The 19299-nt window shown below is 40.5% G+C and overlaps 2 protein-coding genes and 1 pseudogene across 9 annotated transcripts in view; 2 read left to right on the top strand and 1 right to left on the bottom strand.

Moving 5' to 3' along the window:
• MRPS18C (mitochondrial ribosomal protein S18C) overlaps nt 1-9666 on the top strand; it is a 19844-nt gene extending 10178 nt beyond the window's left edge. For 2 of the 6 annotated variants that reach the window (XR_008625142.2, XM_055111324.2), the window contains one exon: nt 9310-9666. The gene's annotated coding sequence lies outside the window, so the exon portion shown is untranslated. Of the gene's footprint in view, nt 1-3217; nt 3617-9305 lie in introns of those variants that run through there. The other 4 variants (XR_008625140.2, XM_055111325.2, XR_008625141.2 and 1 more) reach the window with 2 other exon arrangements.
• Nucleotides 1-19299, bottom strand: part of ABRAXAS1 (abraxas 1, BRCA1 A complex subunit) — a 24487-nt gene extending 5188 nt beyond the window's left edge. The window contains exons 1-7 of one of the 3 annotated variants that reach the window (XM_063603764.1): nt 18804-19299; nt 16012-16102; nt 10484-10520; nt 6086-6152; nt 4079-4272; nt 2906-3025; nt 1330-1414 (exon numbers count right to left, since the gene is read on the bottom strand). In XM_063603764.1, coding sequence (XP_063459834.1) covers nt 1330-1414; nt 2906-3025; nt 4079-4272; nt 6086-6152; nt 10484-10520; nt 16012-16102; nt 18804-18890 — 681 coding nt within the window. In that variant the 5' untranslated portion in view covers nt 18891-19299. Of the gene's footprint in view, nt 1-1329; nt 1415-2905; nt 3026-4078; nt 4273-6085; nt 6153-10483; nt 10521-16011; nt 16104-18803 lie in introns of those variants that run through there. The other 2 variants (XM_034958545.3, XM_063603763.1) reach the window with 2 other exon arrangements.
• LOC103783963 (brain mitochondrial carrier protein 1-like) lies at nt 11308-14795 on the top strand (annotated as a pseudogene).

Genomic DNA, 19299 nt, shown 5'->3' with positions numbered 1-19299 from the left:
TCAGCCTAGTGGAACGTTCTTAAAATGGCACTGCAGTCTGGAGACTCTTCCTAACCACTTGTCTTCTTATCCCCCTCTCCTTTCTCAGGGGTCAGACTTGCAGTGTTGTCTGAAGGCTCTTCCTGCCTGTTCTTTCTTCCTCTTCTTTATCCTTCTCAGGCCCAATAAATCTCCTGCACTTATAATCCCATCTTGACATCTAGTTCTAAAAGGACCTGAACTGACACATGAAGAAGAACTGACACATGAAGTAGAGGGAAGTATACTGTTCCCAAATATACTTCCCTCTATTCTGTAAGAAGGATTATATATCCCTGCCTATTACCATGTGATGTGTTCAGGCCAGTGAAATGTGAGTAGAAGTGACATGGCCATTTTAAGCAAAGTTTTAAGAGCTGTTGTGAATTTCCACTAGTTTTTTTTTTTTTTGAGACGGAGTCTCGTTCTGTTGCCCAGGCTGGAGTGCAGTGGCACGATCTCGGCTCACTGCAAGCTCCATCTCCTGGGTTCACGCCATTCTCCTGCCTCAGCCACCCGAGTAGCTGGGACTACAGGCGCCCACCACCATGCCCGGCTAATTTTTTTTGTATTTTTAGTAGAGACGGGGTTTCATTGTGTTAGCCAGGATGGTCTCGATCTCCTGACCTCGTGATCCGCCCGCCTCGGCCTCCCAAAGTGCTGGGATTACAGGCGTGAGCCACTGCGCCTGGCTCCACTAGCTTTCTTGCTCTTTGCCTTATGCCATGAGAACATGTCCCAAATAAGGGCTGCTCCTTCAGCCTGGATCCTGGATGAAGATGACATTCAGAAAAGGAGTAGAGCTACAGCCAAGATAAAATGTGAGCAAGACTAAACCATGGTTGTTGTAAGCCACTGAGATTGCAATCTTTGTTAACTACAGCTAAAGAAATACAACTCAGTCAATGAAGCTAAAGGAATAATGACATCTCTTTCAACAAGGGACAGCATCTATGATGGGGTCTCACAAGATTATAATGGAGCACATATAGAAAGCTGATATATAGCACTTGATATTGGCATTACAGATCAAATAGGGGAAATGACTGATATTCAATAATAATTTGGGGACATTTGGTTTTCCCTATGAAAACTAAAAAGTAAAAATACATATAGGTTTGTGTAAGTATATGTTTGCACAATGATAAAACTGCCTAATGACACATTTCTCAGAAGGTATATAGCCTTCATTAAGCAACTCATAACTGTATAAATCTAATCAAGATGTCCGGTTATCCTAAAAAATGTCAGTCATTAACTTGATATGAACTCTATCTAGAAGTGGCTGACGTGTTTGATATGTTAACTTACCTTTAATTCCTCTTGTAATGAAGCATACATTTCATTTATCTTATGTACCTCCTTTAAGGATCCATCTTCTTCAAAAAATTTAGAGCTGTAAAAAATTACCATTTCCTCAGGCAAATACACAAAACTCATTTTAATGATAAGGTGAAAAACTTCTTCATTGTCAAGGAGCAATAGAAGAGTCTTTTTACTGGTTTTGTAGGAACCATAATTTTGTCAATCTATGTGTATAGAGAAAAACCAACCACAAAACCTACTTCATTGATCTTCACATTAGCAAACTTTTTAGCCTCCTAAGTACTATTGCCAGGTCTCCCAAAAAGGCGAGGATGGGCGGGGGATGGGGGAAGATTGCATAAAAATAGATAAAAATTGAAGGAAGGAAAAAAAGTCTCTATTGGCAATGGGAACTGGAGTCAATTTTTAAAATATTTTACTGAATTCAAGTTACCTTTACTTGAAAGAGACATCATTATTTTATGATCCATAAAATAATGAAGAAAGTAATTCTAAGAAGGCATGACTTGTAGGACATCCCAATGTCAGAGATAAATATGAAAAATGTGCATCTTGCCGGGCACGGTGGCTCACGCCTGTAATCCCAACACTTTGGGAGGCCGAGGCAGGCGGATCACCTGAGGTCGGGAGTTTGAGACCAGCCTGACCAACATGGAGAAACCCCGTCTCTACTAAAAAAAATACAAAATTAGCCGGGCATGGTGGTACATGCCTGTAATCCCAGCTACTCAGGAGGCTGAAGCAGGAGAATCACTTGAACCCAGGAAGGACAGGTTGCAGTGAGCTGAAATCATGCCATTACACCCCGGCCTGGACAACAAGAGTGAAACTCTGTCTTTAAAAGAAAAAAAAAAAAAAAAAAGGAAAATGTGCACCTCAGAATCAATGAAATACGGTATTCAGTTTTTAAACTGCTGGCACTGTGGGGACACAAAAGTAAGTAAAATCTAACCCCTTATTCTCAAAGTTTACACTCTAGTAGGTATCCTATAGTACCAGTGTTGCTGTTTTTGACATTACTTCCTTAATGGCCACAAAGAAAGTTATATATAAGCAGCCTATAGTATGAGTGAGTCTTGGCTAAAGTCTGATTTTTACAAATATCTAATTTCACGCCTTTAATCCGAACCATTGCCTTAGAAAATTATAATTTTTAGGCTATATACTTATTCTAACCTAGAATAGATATGCTAAACTTTACAGGATATGCAACAAGCTCCTCCCAGTACTATTTTTTTAAAATTTCTTTTGTAGAGATGGGGTTTTGCTGTGTTGCCCAGGCTAGTCTCCAACTCCTCAGCTCAAGTGATCCTCCTGCCTCAGCCTCCCGAAGTGCTGGGATTTGCAGGTGTGAGCCACCATGCCTGGACTAACCACTACCTTTTTTGTATCTTGTAAGTAGACAAGCAGTAACAGGAGTATGAGGAAGGTAAAAACAGCCTAGTTTACTTGAGTAATGGATTAATTTTCCCTTGAATTTTTATTCTGCTGTTGTTTGAGAAATAAGAAAATTAATTTCAAAGATGAATAGAAGTTTTGTGAGAAAGCAGTTGAATCTTACCTGTGTGTTTGTACTGCTCGGCTAAAACCAGTGGACATACAGGAACCTGATACAGTTTTATAACCCAGTTGTTCAGACATGCCCAGATTGGCAACCACTAAAGGTACCCTGTGAAAAAGTCTGACAAAATAAAACTTTAGAGTATAAACTTAGAATGAAAAGAAAGATTAGTATCTACCTGCTGGAATAGACTACTTGTCCCCTACAAGATTTAAAAAAATACACCCCCCAAAACCCATTCTTTACTACTTATCCAAAATAGAATTTACTGACTTGAAACAATTGTTTTTTTTTTTTTTTTTTTTGAGACAGGGTCTCACTCAGTCTCCCAGGCTGCAGTGCAGTGGTGCGATCATGGCTCAATAATGCAGCTTCAACCTCCCGTGCTCAAGCAATCCTCTTGCCTCAGCCTCCCAAGTAGCTGGGACTACAGGCACCCATCACCACACCCGACTAATTTTTAAGTTTTTTGTAGAGATGAGGTCTCCTAATGTTGCTCAGTGATCCTCCTGCCTTGGCCTCCCAAAGTGCTGGGATTACAGGTATGAGTCACCACACTGGGCCCAGATGACATGTAAAGCTGTGAAATGTGCTTAGTATAATAGTGTGGAAAAACAGTTTAATGGCTCTTTTGATTAGTACATGTATAAATAAGGCTGTATTGAGATTTACCCTATCTTCCATGAACAATAAAATTATTCTTAGTTGGTACTCTTTTAACGTAATTCTCATATTCCACGAAAATGTAGTTTACTATATATAACCTGTAAGGAGTCCCTGGTTAGACTCATTTTACTGGACCATCAAGAGCTACTTTGTTTCTTTGTTCAGTTATAGAAAAACTGCTCAAGTATCTAGGCTTAAATTCTAAATTCTAAATTATACCCTTTATCAATCAATTAAAAAAAAGTTTTTTTCCACCTTAAGTAGTAAATAAGAGCAAATCTTCAGTGCCAGAATACAAGTCATCATTCCACACTGGGCTTCTAATTTCCTTGTCTGACCATTATTTTCCCACCTATAAATTAACAGATGGTAAGATCTACTTCTGAAGGTTATCGTGACAATCTGATGCGACAATATATGAGAACACTTTGTAAGCTGCAAAAAGTACTAAGTATTAGATATATTTTTCTATTAGTTTAATACAGCCAGTGACTGGCCAACATTTACCCTTTTTGAGGTTTATATAAGGAATGTTCCAGTCGATGAGTAGAGCAGCTTTCTGTTATTATACTTGGTGTTAATAGCAGAAAAACAAGGTCTTGGTTTGAAAAATGCTCCTGCAAGTTTTTGTGAAGCAGCCTCTCTCTAAACGTCATGATCTGATCTGAATGACGACGGAATTTGTACCAACCTACCACATTCTGAAATACAGAAAAAAAAGGATATACATCTTAATAGTTACAATGATATGTCTTACTATTATAATTAAATAAAATAAACAACCTTAAAATGGCTTTCTTAATATTTAGAAAGATTTGGGGCATATATAAACAAAGAATACATTTAATCATATGCTTTACTTTTGTAAAACATACAAACTGACTTACTTTCCATTCATTTAAAAGGGTACGGTTTTCATCAATATAGATTAAAAGGGAGAAATAAATTCTTGACTTTCTGTAGTTTCTTTTATGGCATTTGCTATCTTGCAATCTCACTCTTTAGTCAAAATTTAAATGAAAAAAATATCAATGCCATTGATTCACTTAAAAGGCAATCCCTCCCTGAAAATAAATTAATCGCCTGTATGGACACTTGGTTTGTTAAATAAGTTAAGCTGAACCCTACAGCTTTTACCTAAAATTTTTATGGGAATGATATCACCTACCCGACAAACTTGGTTTCAAGATTAAGATCACATTAAAGGGTTTTGTAAACTACAACATACTAAGCAAATGTGTTAATACTACTAGACCTTTTTTTAACTCGGAAAATAATTCTCCTTTACTTAAGACAAAGAGAAAACCAATCACTTTGCTTAGAGATCTGTGAGTTTCAGCAACTAAATTATATATTTGCACATTTGAATTGAGGAAATTAAAATTAGTTTTTAAAAATAAGGCATTTTTACAGGTGCAATTTTAAATACTCAAATAATAATTGGGGGGAAAAAAACACAAGCATTTTCAGCCAAACATATTTGTTGAAAGAAACTTTTTTTTTTTTTTTTTTGAGACAGTCTGGCTCTGTTGCCCAGGCTGGAGTGCAATGGCACGATCTCAGCTCATTGCAACCTCTGCCTCCCGGGTTCAAGTGATTCTCCTGCCTCTGCCTCCTGAGTAGCTCAGATTACAGGCATGCGCCACTACGCCCGGCTTTTTTTTTTCTTCTAGTTTTAGTAGAGATGGGGTTTCACCGTGTTGGTCAGGCTGGTCTCGAACTCCTGACCTCGTGATCCGCCCTCCGCAGCCTACCAAAGTACTGGGATTAAAGGCATGAGCCACTGTGCCCAGCCAAGAAACATCTTTCAATTAATCTATTTTTATTTTCAAATCAAAGTTTTAAGAGAAAAAGTAGTGCCTTGAAAAAATTTTGTGTTTGGGGAAAAAATCCATTTTGATCATTCAACAACTTTTAACCAAACACAAAGTATGTTATAGAGGATCCAAATTCAGTGCTATATAGGAAACATCCCTGCAGTATCTATCAAAAATAATAACTGAGGCCAGGCATGGTGTGTGGTGGCGGGTGCCTATAATCCCAGCTATTCAGGAGGCTGAGGCAGGAGAATCGCTTGAACCCAGGAGGTGCAGGATGTAGTCAGCCTAGATCACACCACTGCACTCCAGCCTGGGTGACAGAGCAAGACTCCGTCTCAAAAAAACAAAACAAAAAAACCCAAAACACTACAGCCAAGTAAAATAACAGAACTGATTAGGTCACAGAATAAATGGTAGCGGGAAGAGGTGTGGTGGAAATATAAGAGAAACAGATAAATGTTAATTATAGTAGTCAAAGAAAGGATGAGAACAAAATTAGTATTTTTAATTACTAGTTTTATTTTCAGAGCAACCACTTTCAATTTCTGGGAAGAACAAACCTTTTCTTACTTACTTTACAGGATACTATGATGTCAAACACTGCTTAAAAATTCTGTCAAAGTACTGTGTGTTTTTAAGAACCAAAAACAATGCAAATAATACCAAAAAAAAGGGAAGATAAATTAGAGAATACCTTTTTGACATTTGATAATATTTTCTTCAGTGCTTGCTCATTTACTTCGCCTGAAGAATTATAAAAGCTGTAAAAGCCAAAATTAAAGGTATTTCAAATATGCTAAAAATATAAGTAATTTTATTAGTATTTTACATTTTAGTTATTCCTAACCCAACTACCAAAGCCCATATACCTATTTGCCTGTCAGATGAAGTCCTAAAATAAACAGTAGAGAAAGTTCTCAAATTAACTGACTTAAAGTGGTAGAAACATAAAGTCCATAAAGCAATGAAAAGGAAAAAGGAGTAACTTAAGAGACAAGTTTTGGGAATCGTTTTTTTTGAACCTAAAAAAGTAAACTATCCATGAAATACAGGCATTAAAATGTAAGTTCACATAACCGGTTCACAATTCATTCAGTTTACTCATTTATATTTTTTATAACATTGATACATACAAAAGAATGTATAACCAGTAATGAAGCACAATAACAAAAAGACTATTATTCACTGCTAGTTACAAAAGCTATGTATTTTAGGAGGTGGCTGGGTTTTTTGGGGTGGGGGAAGGGAATAGGTTTTGTTTGGTTTAGAACAGTTTGTTCAGGAGTTGGAATATCCAAAATGTAGGAAGAATTAAAAGATAATTCCAAGTGATTCTACTTCCAGCTTGCTTTCCCTTCCAATAACAGAGACTGCAAATAATATTTTCTTCTTTTTACCACTCATTAAGATCAACAATATTTTCTATGATGGTTAAATATGTTATACAAAATCCTTTATAAATAATTTTTGCCAGGGCATGGTGGCTCATACTTGTAATCCCAGCATTTTGGGAGGCTGAGGGGGGTGGATGGCTCGAGCCCAGAAGTTTGAGACCAACCTGCGCAATGTGGCAAAACCCTGTCTACATAAAAAATACAAAAATTAGCTGGGGTGTGGTGGTGTGTGCCTGTAGTCCCAGTTTCTAGAGAGAGCGAGGTGGGAGGATCACTTGAGCCTGGGAGGCAGAATTTGCAGTGAGATGAGATGGCACTACTGCACTCCAGGCTGGGCAACAGAGCAGTCTCTGTCATCTATTTATATTTCCAATATTTGTCTACTTACAGTTCCAATATGAAAATACAAGAAATTCTTCTCTAAAGACAAGAATTTATTCCTATATTTCCCTAGAATGGTCCACTTCTGAGCTCAAATCGGAGCATAAAGCAGTATATTAGGGTAAGATTAGTAACAGGATAACTGCACATCATCTGTGGAAGCACTAGGTTTATGTGAAGTTTCTGGGGAGATGAAGGGGGTGGCATTTTATGTAGAAACTGATATAACATGCAGAATTCATGTCAAACTGCATAATTTTTTTTGAGACACGGTCTCGCTCTGTCACCTGGGCTCACTATAGCCTTGACCTCTGCCCTCAAGCAATCCTTTCACCTCACCCTCCCTAGTAACGGGGACTACAGGCATGCCAACACACCCAGCTGTTTTGTATTTTTTGTAAAGAGGGAGTTTCGCCATGTTACCAGGCTGGTCTCCAACTCCCTGAGCTCAAGTGATCCACCCACCTCACCTCCCAAAGTGCTGGAATTATAGGCGTGAGCCACCATGACCCACCTGCATAATTTTTTAAAAAGTGACTTTAAGTTTCAGAAGCCGGGCACAGTGGCTCACGCCTTAATCCCTTGATTAAGGGATTGAAACCAGCCTGGCCAACATGGCAAAACCCCATCTCTACTAAAAATACAAAAAAAAAAAAAAAAAAAAAAAAAAATTAGCCAGGCGTGGTGGTGCAGGCCTGTGGTCCCAACTACTCATGAGGCTGAGGTGGGAGAATCGCTTGAACCTGGGAGTTGGGAAGCTGCAGTGAACTGAGATCACACCACTGCACTCCAGCCTGGGCAACAGAGTGAGACCTTGTCTAATAAATAAATAAATAAATAAATAAATAAATAAATAAATAAAATCTCTATCCATCCACACACTAAGTTTCAGTAGGCTATTTCCCAGGTACTTCCTCCAGATTTCTGAGGTAACCAAATCAGTGTATTTCAGTGGAAGTCTGCATCCTAATGTATTTAGTGCAGGGTTAACAAACTTTCTGTAAAGGCTTGTATAGAAAATATTTCAGGCTTTGATGGCCACATCCAGTCTCTATTGCATATTTTTCCTCCTTTTTTTACAACCCTTTAAAAATGTAGTAAACAAGGCCAGGCGTGGGTGTCTCACATCTGTAATCCTAGCACTCTGGGAGGCCGCGGTGGGCGGATCACGAGGTCAAGAGATCAAGACCATCCTGGCCAACATGTGAAACTTCATCTCTACTAAAAATACAAAAAAAATCAGCCGGGCTTGGTGGCACCCATCTGGAGTCCCAGCTACTTGGAGGCTGAGGCAGAAGAATTGCTTGGACCTGGGAGGCAGAGGTTGCAGTGAGCTGAGATTGCGCCACTGCACTCCAGCCTGACAACAGAGCAAGACTCTGTCTCAAAAAAAAAAAAAAAAAAGTAGTAAACAGTCTCAGATTGAGGGCCACATAAAAACTACATCGTGGGGCTCTATTTTAGCAACCCCTGTAATTAGAGCAGGAAGAGGAAGAAACTGCATAGTATGATGCTGGATTAGAGCTCAAGAAATCCTTATTCTTCTCATTTTTGCCCTACCATTAACTAGATCTGTGGTCTTGGTTAAATCATGAACTTTTCAGGCCTATTATTGTGTTGTTTAATGAAGTATGTAGTTACCCTCTGAATGAGAGGTATTTCACATGTCTCTCCTAATGCCTTTCCACCCCGCTTTAATCCTGTAAGAGCTAAAAGGCTCAGGCATTGGTTTCTCATCACTGAAATAGATGGTTTCTTCAGGTCTCAGCTTCTATTAAGTTAGTCTAATTATTAATGTGGTTGAAAAAGGTACTGAATCACTTTTTGCTGTTCCTTTAAATCCTTTGTTGGTCCAGAAGATCCTTCAATAAAGTCCTTTTTATGAGTCTCCACTAAGAATTCCTCAGTCATCTAACAAATATTTTTGTATGTCCATTACACATAAGGCAGTATAGGAACTGTGCCTTTTCTTGGTATAGCAGTTTAAAAGACCACACTAAGCTCCTTTTTTCTGTTCTCCTACAGTTAGTTCTCACCTTAACCATATGCTCCACTGTAATTCTTATATAACTTTAAAGATGTGTATAGTACATAGTCTGTAAGATAGTTATGCTGATTTTTCTTTTCCTTTTTTTGGAGACAGGGTCTTGCTCTGTCACCCAGGCTGGAGTGCAGTGGCATGACCTCAGCTCACTTCAGCCTCTTTCTCCTGAGCTCAAGTGATCCTCCTGCCTCAGCCTCCCCAGTAGCTGAGACTACAGAAGCATGCCATCACTCCTGGCTAATTTTTGTATTTTTAGTGGAGACAGTGTTTCACCATGTTGCCCAGGCTGTTTGTGCTGATTTTTCTTGCGTGGTTTATATAAATCATAAAACTATTTCATTAAAATTACACCATGCTATGGTTACATGATTACATGTGTTTGCTTTGTGAAAATTCATTTATTTGTGTACTTTTCTACGTGTATGTTATACTCAATAAAAGCTAAAAAATACACAATGTATTAGAGTTAACAGTACTATGACTATCTGTAGGACTAAGTGCAAGCATTCATCCTAGAAAAGCAATAAGAAACAGGTTAAAGAACATAACCAGCTGAGCGCAATGGCTCACGCCTGTAATCCCAGTACTTTGTGAAGCAGGGGAAGGAGGATGGCTTGAGCCCAGGAGTTTGAGACCAGCCTGGGCAACATGGCAAAACCCTGTCTCTACCAAAATATAAAAATTAGCTGGGTGTGGTGGCTGGTGCCTGTGGTCCCAGCTACTTGGGGGGCTGAGGTGGAGAGGGTCACCTGAGCCCAGAAGGTGAAGGCTGCAGTGAGCTGTGTTCACGCCACTGCACTCCAGCCTGAGTGACAGAGTGAGACCCTGTCTCAAAAAGAAAAAGAACATAACCAGCTAACAGACAAAAAATAACACTAAAAAATATAAGTGAGGAACCAGTTGCTAAAATATGCTGAAATAAAAGGGTAGAAAAAAGGGCTGCTATTGATGATGTATAAGAACACTTCATTTACTGAGTTTATAATATGCAATAAGGTGACTGGGTGTGAGAAGAAAAAGCAATTCTTAAGGTAAACTGGTGCCTGGGAAAGGTAATGAAGATCAGCATTAAGTAATATAAATACAGAGAAAGAACTACTAGGGTTGACAATACACAAGTGATTTTTTCAGCTATTTAAAAAAAACTTTCCATTCTACTCAGTACCACCATGTATAGGTTATAACTAAGATAATCTGTTAGTTTTAAAAACTATTTCACTTGCAGAGAGTAATTTTCACAATGGATCATTTACTTACTAGCACTACTACTTACCTAAAAAGCTGATAGCATGGAATATATTTCTGAATGTCTGGAAGAAAAGGATTTTTAGTTATGATTACATTAATTCAATTCAGAATCACCTGAATACTGCATATTGAGCCTTTACCTCATGCCAGGAAGTACTTTACCATTGATTATCTGATTTTTATCCTCACAACAAATCTGCGACATATACTATCATTATTCCCCTTTCAAAGATGATATAACAGGTAAAGAGAGATAAGTGGCTTGCCCAATCCAGTGGTAGGGCCAGAGTTCAAAACCCAGAGCCTCGCCTGGAACCACAATGCTATATTTCCTCTAAATAACAGTCTAATAAGTCCAACACAAAAGATAAATTCAAAGTTGTCACATTTTCACCGAGTTCTAAAAAGGCTGTGCTCTAAATGTGCCCAATTAATAAACTCACCTGTTAAAGGAATTTAAAATGATGAAAATCTCCTTAACCAAAGCAATGGAATAATATGTTGATCTTGGATTTTACGTGTTTAAACATCTGTGATAATCCAACATTTAAAATAACTGGAGCAAATACCTTAGAGCTTAGCACTGTACCTAATATCACAATGCAGTTGCTCAGTACACATTTGCTTAATTAAATGCCTAGAACTATGTTAGATACTTTGGGCGGCACGCTAATTTCAATTAGGGAAAAAAAATGCTCTAAGGGCTTGCTTTTATTTTTTAATTTTTAAAAAATAATCTTGTATTGCTATAAAGGGCTTGTTTTTAAAACTCAAGTGTCCGAACCAAAAAAAAAACTACAGTAAAATTATAAACTACAGGGTTTTAATGCTTCCGGGTTGCCACTGCAGTGGCATTTCTGACTGTGGGAGCCTCAGTTTCCCAGTCATCTGATGAGCCTGAGCAGCAGCAAAGTACCACTGTAAGCCATGAGATGTCTCATCTGAACTGGAAACCCTTTGTATATGACACCTTGCCTCTATCACTGCTGAGTTTGGAACTTTCCCCATGGACCTTGCCAAAACACGACTTCAGGTAGGTTCAAGGCCAAAGCATTGATGTCCGTTTCAAAGAAACAAAATATAGACGGATGTTTCATGCTTTGTTTTGGATCTATAAAGAGGAAGGTGTATTGGCTCTGTATTCAGGAATTGCTCCTGTTTTGCAAAGACAAGCATCATATGGCACCATTAAAATTGGGATTTACCAAAGCTTGAAGCAATTATTTGTAGAACGTTTAGAAGATGAAACTCTTTTAATCAACATGACCTGTGGGGTAGTGTCAGGGGTGATATTTTCCACTATAGCCAATCCCACCGATGTTCTAAAGATTCGAATGCAGGCTCAAGGAAGTTTGTTCCAAGGGAGCATGACTGGCAGCTTCATCGATATATACCAACAGGAAGGCACCAGGGGTCTGTGGAGGAGTGTGGTTCCAACTGCTCAGCATGCTGCCATCGTTGTGGGAGTAGAGCTACCAGTCTATGATTTTACTAAGAAGCACTTAATATTGTCAGGAATGATGGAAGACACAACTTTAACTCACTTTGTTTCCAGCTTTACATGTGGTTTGGCTGGGGCTCTTGCCTCTAATCCAGGTGATGTGGCAGGCACTCACGTGATGAACCAGAGGGCAATCGTGGGATATGTGGATCTCTATAAGGGCACTTTGGATGGTATTTTAAAAATGTGGAAACATGAGGGCTTTTTTGTATTCTAAAGGATTTTGGCCAAACTGGCTTTGGCTTGGACCTTGGAACATCATTCTTTAAATTACATATGAGTAGCTCAAGAGGCTTTAAATCTAAGGACTGAATTATATGTGAGCCCAGCCCTGCCAGCCTTTCTACTCCTTTTCCCTTTTCCCGTGTTCTAATGTATTTTGGCAAAGTTGTAAGTGTTTACCAAACCGTTGGTCTCCTAAGGGCCTCCTGATGGAAGAACAGTAGGATGTTGGTTCAAAGTTATTTATATGTTTGTGTTACCATGTTAACTTTTCCCTGAGAGAAAGTGTTAACATTGAGACTCTAGCCCCAGATTGGTATCTTCTATGAAGATGGATACTAATGGATGACACTGAAAATGGCCTGCTTTCCAAATGTGGGTTAAATGTAACTGGTTGGGCCCCAGACTTGGGCTAGAGCAGAAGGCATAGGCCAGGGTGGTTACTGCTATATATATTATAGACCTTGGTTCTCATTAAAGTGTTTATTGACAGAAAAAAAATTATAAACTGTATTAGCATATGTATAAAACATGACAAAAGCCCAGTTTCCTTAAGTAATGTGATTACAAATCACTAAAAGCAAAACAGTACAAATGCAGCCAAAGAATAGGATAGGCCTATCCTTTTCAAAGAAAATGGCCAAGAAAAAAAGTAAAAAGTATCAAAAAAATACTTAACCTCTTTTGTAATTAAGAAATGCAAATTAAAATGCTATTTTTTTCACTTATCAAATTGGCAAAGATTAAAAGATTTGATAATACCTAGTGTTAGCAAGAGCATGGGGGCCGGGCATGGTGACTCACGCCTGTAATCCCAGCACTTTGGGAGGCCAGGGCGGGCAGATCACCTGAGGTCAGGTGTTTGAGACCAGCTTGGCCAACATGGCAAAGCCCCATCTCTACTAAAAATACAAATATTGGCTGGGTGTGGTGGCAGTCGCCTGTAATCCCAGCTACTCGGGAGGCTGAGACAGGGATAATTACTTGAACCCGGGAAGCAGAGGTTGCAGTGAGCCGGAATCCCACCACTGCACTCCAGCCTGGGTGACAGAGTGAGACTCTGTTTCAAAAAAAAAAAAAAAAAAAAAAGAGTATGGGGACCTAGGCACTTGTATATATTGTGGAGAAGCCTAAAATGGCATCAGTTTTCCAAAAGGCAATCAGCTAGTCTACCTCCAGGAGTGTGACTTTCAAATATACACTCAACAGCACAAAGAAATGTACAATACTAAATGTTCATGGTAATACTGTTTATGTTAACAAAAAAACCCAGAAAATCATTCTTAGATGGTTAAAAAAATTATGGTACGTCTATACAACAGGATATATGCAGCCAGCAGAAAGAATGATGGGCCAAGTATGGTGGCTCACCCCTGTAATCCAAACACTTTGTAATGACAGGAGGATTGCTTGAGCCTAGGAGTTTGAGACCAGCCTGGGCAACAAAGTGAGAACCTGTCTCTACAAACAATAAAAAATTAGCCAGGCATGGTGGTGCATACCTATGGTCCCAGCAATACAGGAGGCTGAGGCAGGAGGATTGCTTAAGCCCAGGAGGTCAAGGCTGCAGTGACCAGTGTTTGTGCCACTACACTCCAGCCTGGCTGAAAGAGCAAGACCTCATCTCAAAAAAAAAAAAAACAAAGAGTGATGAATTAGACACACAGATACTATTCTGTACTTGTGATATCTTGGGAGATATTAGGCACATATAGTAAGATCCCATTTGTGTAAATAAAAAGTATACACATTTGGCCGGGCATGGTGGCTCACGCCTGCAATCCCAGCACTTTGGGAGGCCGAGGTGAGAGGATCACTTGAGGTCAGGAGTTCGAGACCAGCCTGGCCAACATGGTGAAACCCCATCTCTACTAAAAATACAAAAAAATTAGCCGGGCATGGTTGCGTGTGCCTGTAATCCCAGCTACTCCGGAGGCCGAGGCAGGAGAATCGCTTGACCTCGAGAGGCAGAGGTTGCAGTGAGCCGAGATCATGCCACTTCACTCCAGTCTGGGCGACAGAATGAGACTCCATCTCAAAACAAAAACAAAATGTATATATACACATATGTATGTGTATATATATACACACACACATTTACATTTGTGTGTTTTATGAATATTGCAAGCTAGTAAAAATCCATGAAACAGTAGTTGCCACTAAGGAAACTAATGAGAGTTTAAATTTTTTATTTCCTACTTTATATATTTCTATTTTTAAACTTTTAAAGTAGCAAACAAAAGTAACATACAGTATGAGTACAAACTGATATAATCTTTCCAGAAAGCAATCTGCTAATGCAGATCAAAAACCTTACAAGTGTTCATACCCTGTGACACAGTAATACCATATCTAGGAATCTATAATAGATAACGCCAAATATTGATATACAAGGACATTCACTGTAGTATACTTTATGATAATGAAAAACTAGAAACAGCTGATTATAACATATTTAATGGAATGTTTAAATCACAGTAAGGCCACAGGGTAGAACACAATGCAGTTATGAAAAATAGTATTGTAGGCCAGGCATGGTGGCTCACGCCTGTCATCCCAGCACTTTGGAACACCGAGGCGAGTGGATCACTTGAAGTCAGGAGTTCAAGACAAGCCTCGCCAACATAATGAAACCCCATCTCTAATAAAAATACAAAAAGTTAGCCGGGCGTGGCAGCACACGTCTGTAATCCCAGCTACTTGGGAGGCTGAAGCAGGAGAATCACTTGAACCTGGGAGGCGGAGGTTGCAGTGAGCCGGGATTGCGCCACTGCACTCCAGCCTGGGCAACAGAGTGAGACTCTGCCTCAAAAAAAAAAAAGAAAAGAAAAGAAAAATAATATTGTAGAGGATTATGCAACATTGTAAAGTGATCATGACACAATATGATGCCAAACCTTTTATAAAGTACACTACCAATTTTGTTTAAAAATATACACATATATAGAGAAAAACTATATTAGACAATCAGAAAACTCCCTATACATTTTATTTCTTTTAAACATTTTTTTCCCTATGCATTTTAAAGGTTCTCCCCTGCTTTTCCCTAAAAGAGAAGCTGCCACCAGTTATAACTGCTTTAGCACCCACTCCTCAAACCCTTTACAGCCTGGTCTCTTCCCCATTACGCTCCAGAAATTACTGAGGATTTTCAGTCATCTAATAATCTAATTACTGCATTTTCTCAGTTCTCATCTTCCAACTTTTCTGCAGCATTTAACATTTTATCTTTTTCCTTGGTCTTCCTATTGCCGGGCCATCTTCCTACTAAACAGCAGGTGTTTCATCCTTGTTTCCCTGGCAGTAATCTTATCTGCTTCCTAAGTCTCATACTATTTCTTACTTTAGACCAGTCCATGGTCATAATTTTAACTGCAAAATGAGTACAACATATCCTTTTAAATTATTTTAAAATTAATATATATTTCTTATTTTTCTTTTTTTGAGACAGAGTCTCGCTTTGTTGCCCAGGCTGTAGTGCAGTGGCACAGTCTCGGCTCACTGCAACTTCTGCCTCTCAGGTTCAAGCAATTCTCGTGCCTCAGCCTCCCAAGTAACTGGGATTACAGACATGCACCACTACACCTGGCTAATTTTTGTATTTTTAGTAGAGATGGGTTTCACCATGTTGGCCAGGCTGGTCTCAAACTCCCAACCTCAGGTAATCCGCCTCGGCCTCCCAAAGTGCTGGGATTACAGGTGTGAGCCACCTTGCCCAGCCTCTGTATTTCCTAATTTAAAAACAATAACTTACGCTGACGCCTTTCAGCGTAAACTATCAAATATAGGAGACACAGATGATTCAAATATAGGAGAAATAAATAACTCACCAATTGTATAAACAACTTCAACATCATCCATTTGGGAATCAGTAATGCTGTTCTTGGCTTCACCTTTTACTTCCCCAAGAAGAAAACCTTCCTATGAAGATAAAGAGGCAATATATAGAATACACTGATAGAACTACTGTTCACTTAACTAACCGTATTTTCTGAGTATTTTACTATGTATACAAGTATGTGCTACCAGTCGGGGGCACATATGAAAGATCTGAGATGCTTCTAGTTTACTTGGGAAAGATGAAGAGTTAAATAAAAATGAGAAGAGGCTAGGCAAGATGGCTCACGCCTGTAATCCTAGCACTGGGAGGCCAAGGTGGGCAGATAGTTTGAACCCAGGAGTTAAAGACTAGCCTGGGCAACAGGGTAAAACTCCGTCTGTACGAAAAATACGAGAAACATTAGTTAGGCATGGTGGCACATGCCTGTAGTCCCAGCTACTTGGGATGACCTGAACCCAGGAGGTTGAGGCTGCAGTGAGCTATGATCACGCCACTGCACTCCAGCCCAGGCGATAGAGTGAGACTCTGCCTCAAAAGAAAAAAAGTAGAAATAAAGAGGAGAGGAAGGGAAAGAGATTAGTCTAGCCTGAAATAATAGCCCTGGGGAGGCTACAGATTAGACTAAAGCTATGGGCAATATTTGTGTAGGCAGAGCATGAAGCACTCGGCACACTTGGAAGCATATAAGACTTAAAGCCAGAAATGAGCACACACTGAAGAATGAGCAGAGCACTTTGTCTTGGAGCAGAAGGAAATCAAAGATAAATAAGAACGAGCCAATAATGGGACACCCCGAATGACTACTCTGGATTTAACCACATGTGCTTCTGGGAGTTACAGAAAGCTTCTAAGGTACGAAATGACATGATTAGTGTTTTCTGATTAAAACTCATGCACAACATGAAAGATTTAAATTCAATTTCAGAGTCTGCTTTCTAAAAGGAGTGCTGTGAGCCCGATTCTTTTAAAACTACTTGTATTCTGCCACCCCAGTGGTAATTTATTTGAGTTTTGGAGAATTCAATTTCTCTAGGCACACTTAAAGACCCAATGTGCTTGACAATGAAGATTTTATGTTTTTTTTTTTTTTTTTTTGAGAAGAGGTCTAGCTCTGTCATCACCCAGGCTGGAGTGCAGCGGTGCAATCACTACTCACTGCAGCTTTGACCTCCCGGGCTCAAGCAATCCTGCTGCCTCAGCCTTCCAAGCAGCTGGGTCTACAGGCACGTGCCACCACGCCGGGCTAATTTTTAAAATTTTTTTGTAGACATGAGGTCTCCTTATGTTGCCCACGCTGGTCTTGAACTCCTGGGCTCAAATGATCCTCCTGCCTCCGCCTCCCAAAGTGCTGTGATTACAGAAATATTTTATATTCTTTATAATTAATAATGCTTTTTTCCCCTAAAAGTAAAAAAGGATTATTTCCATAATGTGAGTCTTTACTGGAATCACGCGGGGGGATATCCAGAATCTAGTGTTCTTGATTTTGATACTCAAAAGACGAACTCAGGGAAGGGAAGCAGGGGGGCAATGCAAGTGCAACTAGCCAGAAAAACCACCCTTTAAAGACTTCAGGAAAAAGATCTGAGAAACAGGGGCCTCCCTAGCACTCAGGTACTTCCCAAGGGCTAATCGTTTAAGCTACCGAGGACTTACGGTCCCACTCTATCTACACTACAGGCATTCCAAAATAATTTCCACAGCTACACATATATTTTAAATGGTCATATATTTGTTCTTTATTAGGTATTACTTTGTAAGGTTATCTGAAATTGTATACATAAAACATACCAATTCCAACCTTTATTAGGATTGTGCTAAAGAGCAATTTTGTAAGGTTTAGATTTTGTAGAGACCGGGTCTCACTACGTTGTCCCCGATGGTCTCGAACTCGTGGGCTCAGGTGATTCACCCGCCTCGGCTTCCCAAAGTGCTGTAATTACAGGCGTGAGCCACCGCGCCCGACCTATATTAAGGCTTGAGTAAAACAGACGTTATATCTTAAAATGAACTTAGCAGAAATTACTAGGCATTGTTCAGCAGAGTATTCTCCGAACTGTACCACACAGCAGGGAAGTGTATTTTAGATGCTTAGACTTTCTTTCTGCAAGTTACTGAAAGTACTACAGGACATTAACTACTTCCGAGCTCAACGTTTTACAGCGTTTCTTTAATTTCATAGAACTTTTAGAAAATAGGCAACGTACTTTTAAAAACTGTTTTAACAAATTTAATAACGCAAATAAAAAGATATCTGATACACCAGATTAAGCTGTTCCATCCACTAAGATTTGCCACTGGACGCAACATTTGTTTTTATTCCCTTACCATCCTACCATCTCAACAAACACGCACAGACGCTGCTCTGCATGAAAAGGTCCGGCTGGCTTTGCAAACGCCTGTCGGGCGTCGCGAGAAACGGAAAGTTTACCGCAGGCTCCGCAGAGCAGCGGAAAGACGCTCCGTGAACTTTCCATCTTTTCACGCCCAAGTTTCCACAGCTACAGGGGCGCCGAGGAAAGATGGGAGCGTGTGGGACACTTGGGTCGGAAAAGGGAAATAACGGAGGATAGCAGAGGGAGGGCTAATGCTGGAGAAGACTTCGTGGGCACGAGGCACCTCAGGGACCGCTGAGGAGGAGAGAAGGCAGAGTCGCGACCGCAGGGAGGAGGCGCGGCGGCGTCGGGGGAGCGGGCGGCGACCGGAGCAACAGCGGGGAGGCAGGCCGCGCGCAGGGCTCTTCCCAGGCGACGCCGGACCCCGCCCCGTCCCTCGGCTCACCGTGTCCGAGTCCGTGTTGAGGTGCTGGAAAGCGAGTGCGCCGAGCACAAAGCCCGAGAGCACCGCCGACGTACTCTCCCCCTCCATGCTACCGCCGCCTCAGGCTACACAAGAGGACGAGGGCGGGGCGCGCGGAGCCAGGACCCTGTGGTGGCAGCGAGGCGGGGCCCAGCGAGGAGGCGGGGCCTGCGCCGGCGCACGGGCTGCTGCGCGCTCCGCAGAGGGGCGGGGCGAGGGGGCTGAGGGCGGGAGCGGGCGCGGGCGGGTCCCCAGCCGCGCGCTCGGCTCCTCCTTCACTTCTGCTGCCGGCCTCTCCCGGAAGGCCGCTGCATGTCGGTACCACTGCAGAGGGCTGCGAATTGCTTTTGGTGGCCTGCGCCTGCTGAGCGACCTGTCACAAACATGCAAAGCTATCAAAATGAACACGGTTGACAGGGTCATTTTAAGACAAGCAATGATTCCAAGAATAAAAGAGTTGAGTAGCAACATTACGATG

The sequence above is a fragment of the Pan paniscus genome, chromosome 3 (genome assembly GCF_029289425.2).
Source record: "Pan paniscus chromosome 3, NHGRI_mPanPan1-v2.0_pri, whole genome shotgun sequence".
NCBI classification, from domain to species: domain Eukaryota; kingdom Metazoa; phylum Chordata; class Mammalia; order Primates; family Hominidae; genus Pan; species Pan paniscus.
Note: the sequence above shows the minus strand (reverse complement) of the source record. Positions and strands in the feature narration are given on the sequence as shown.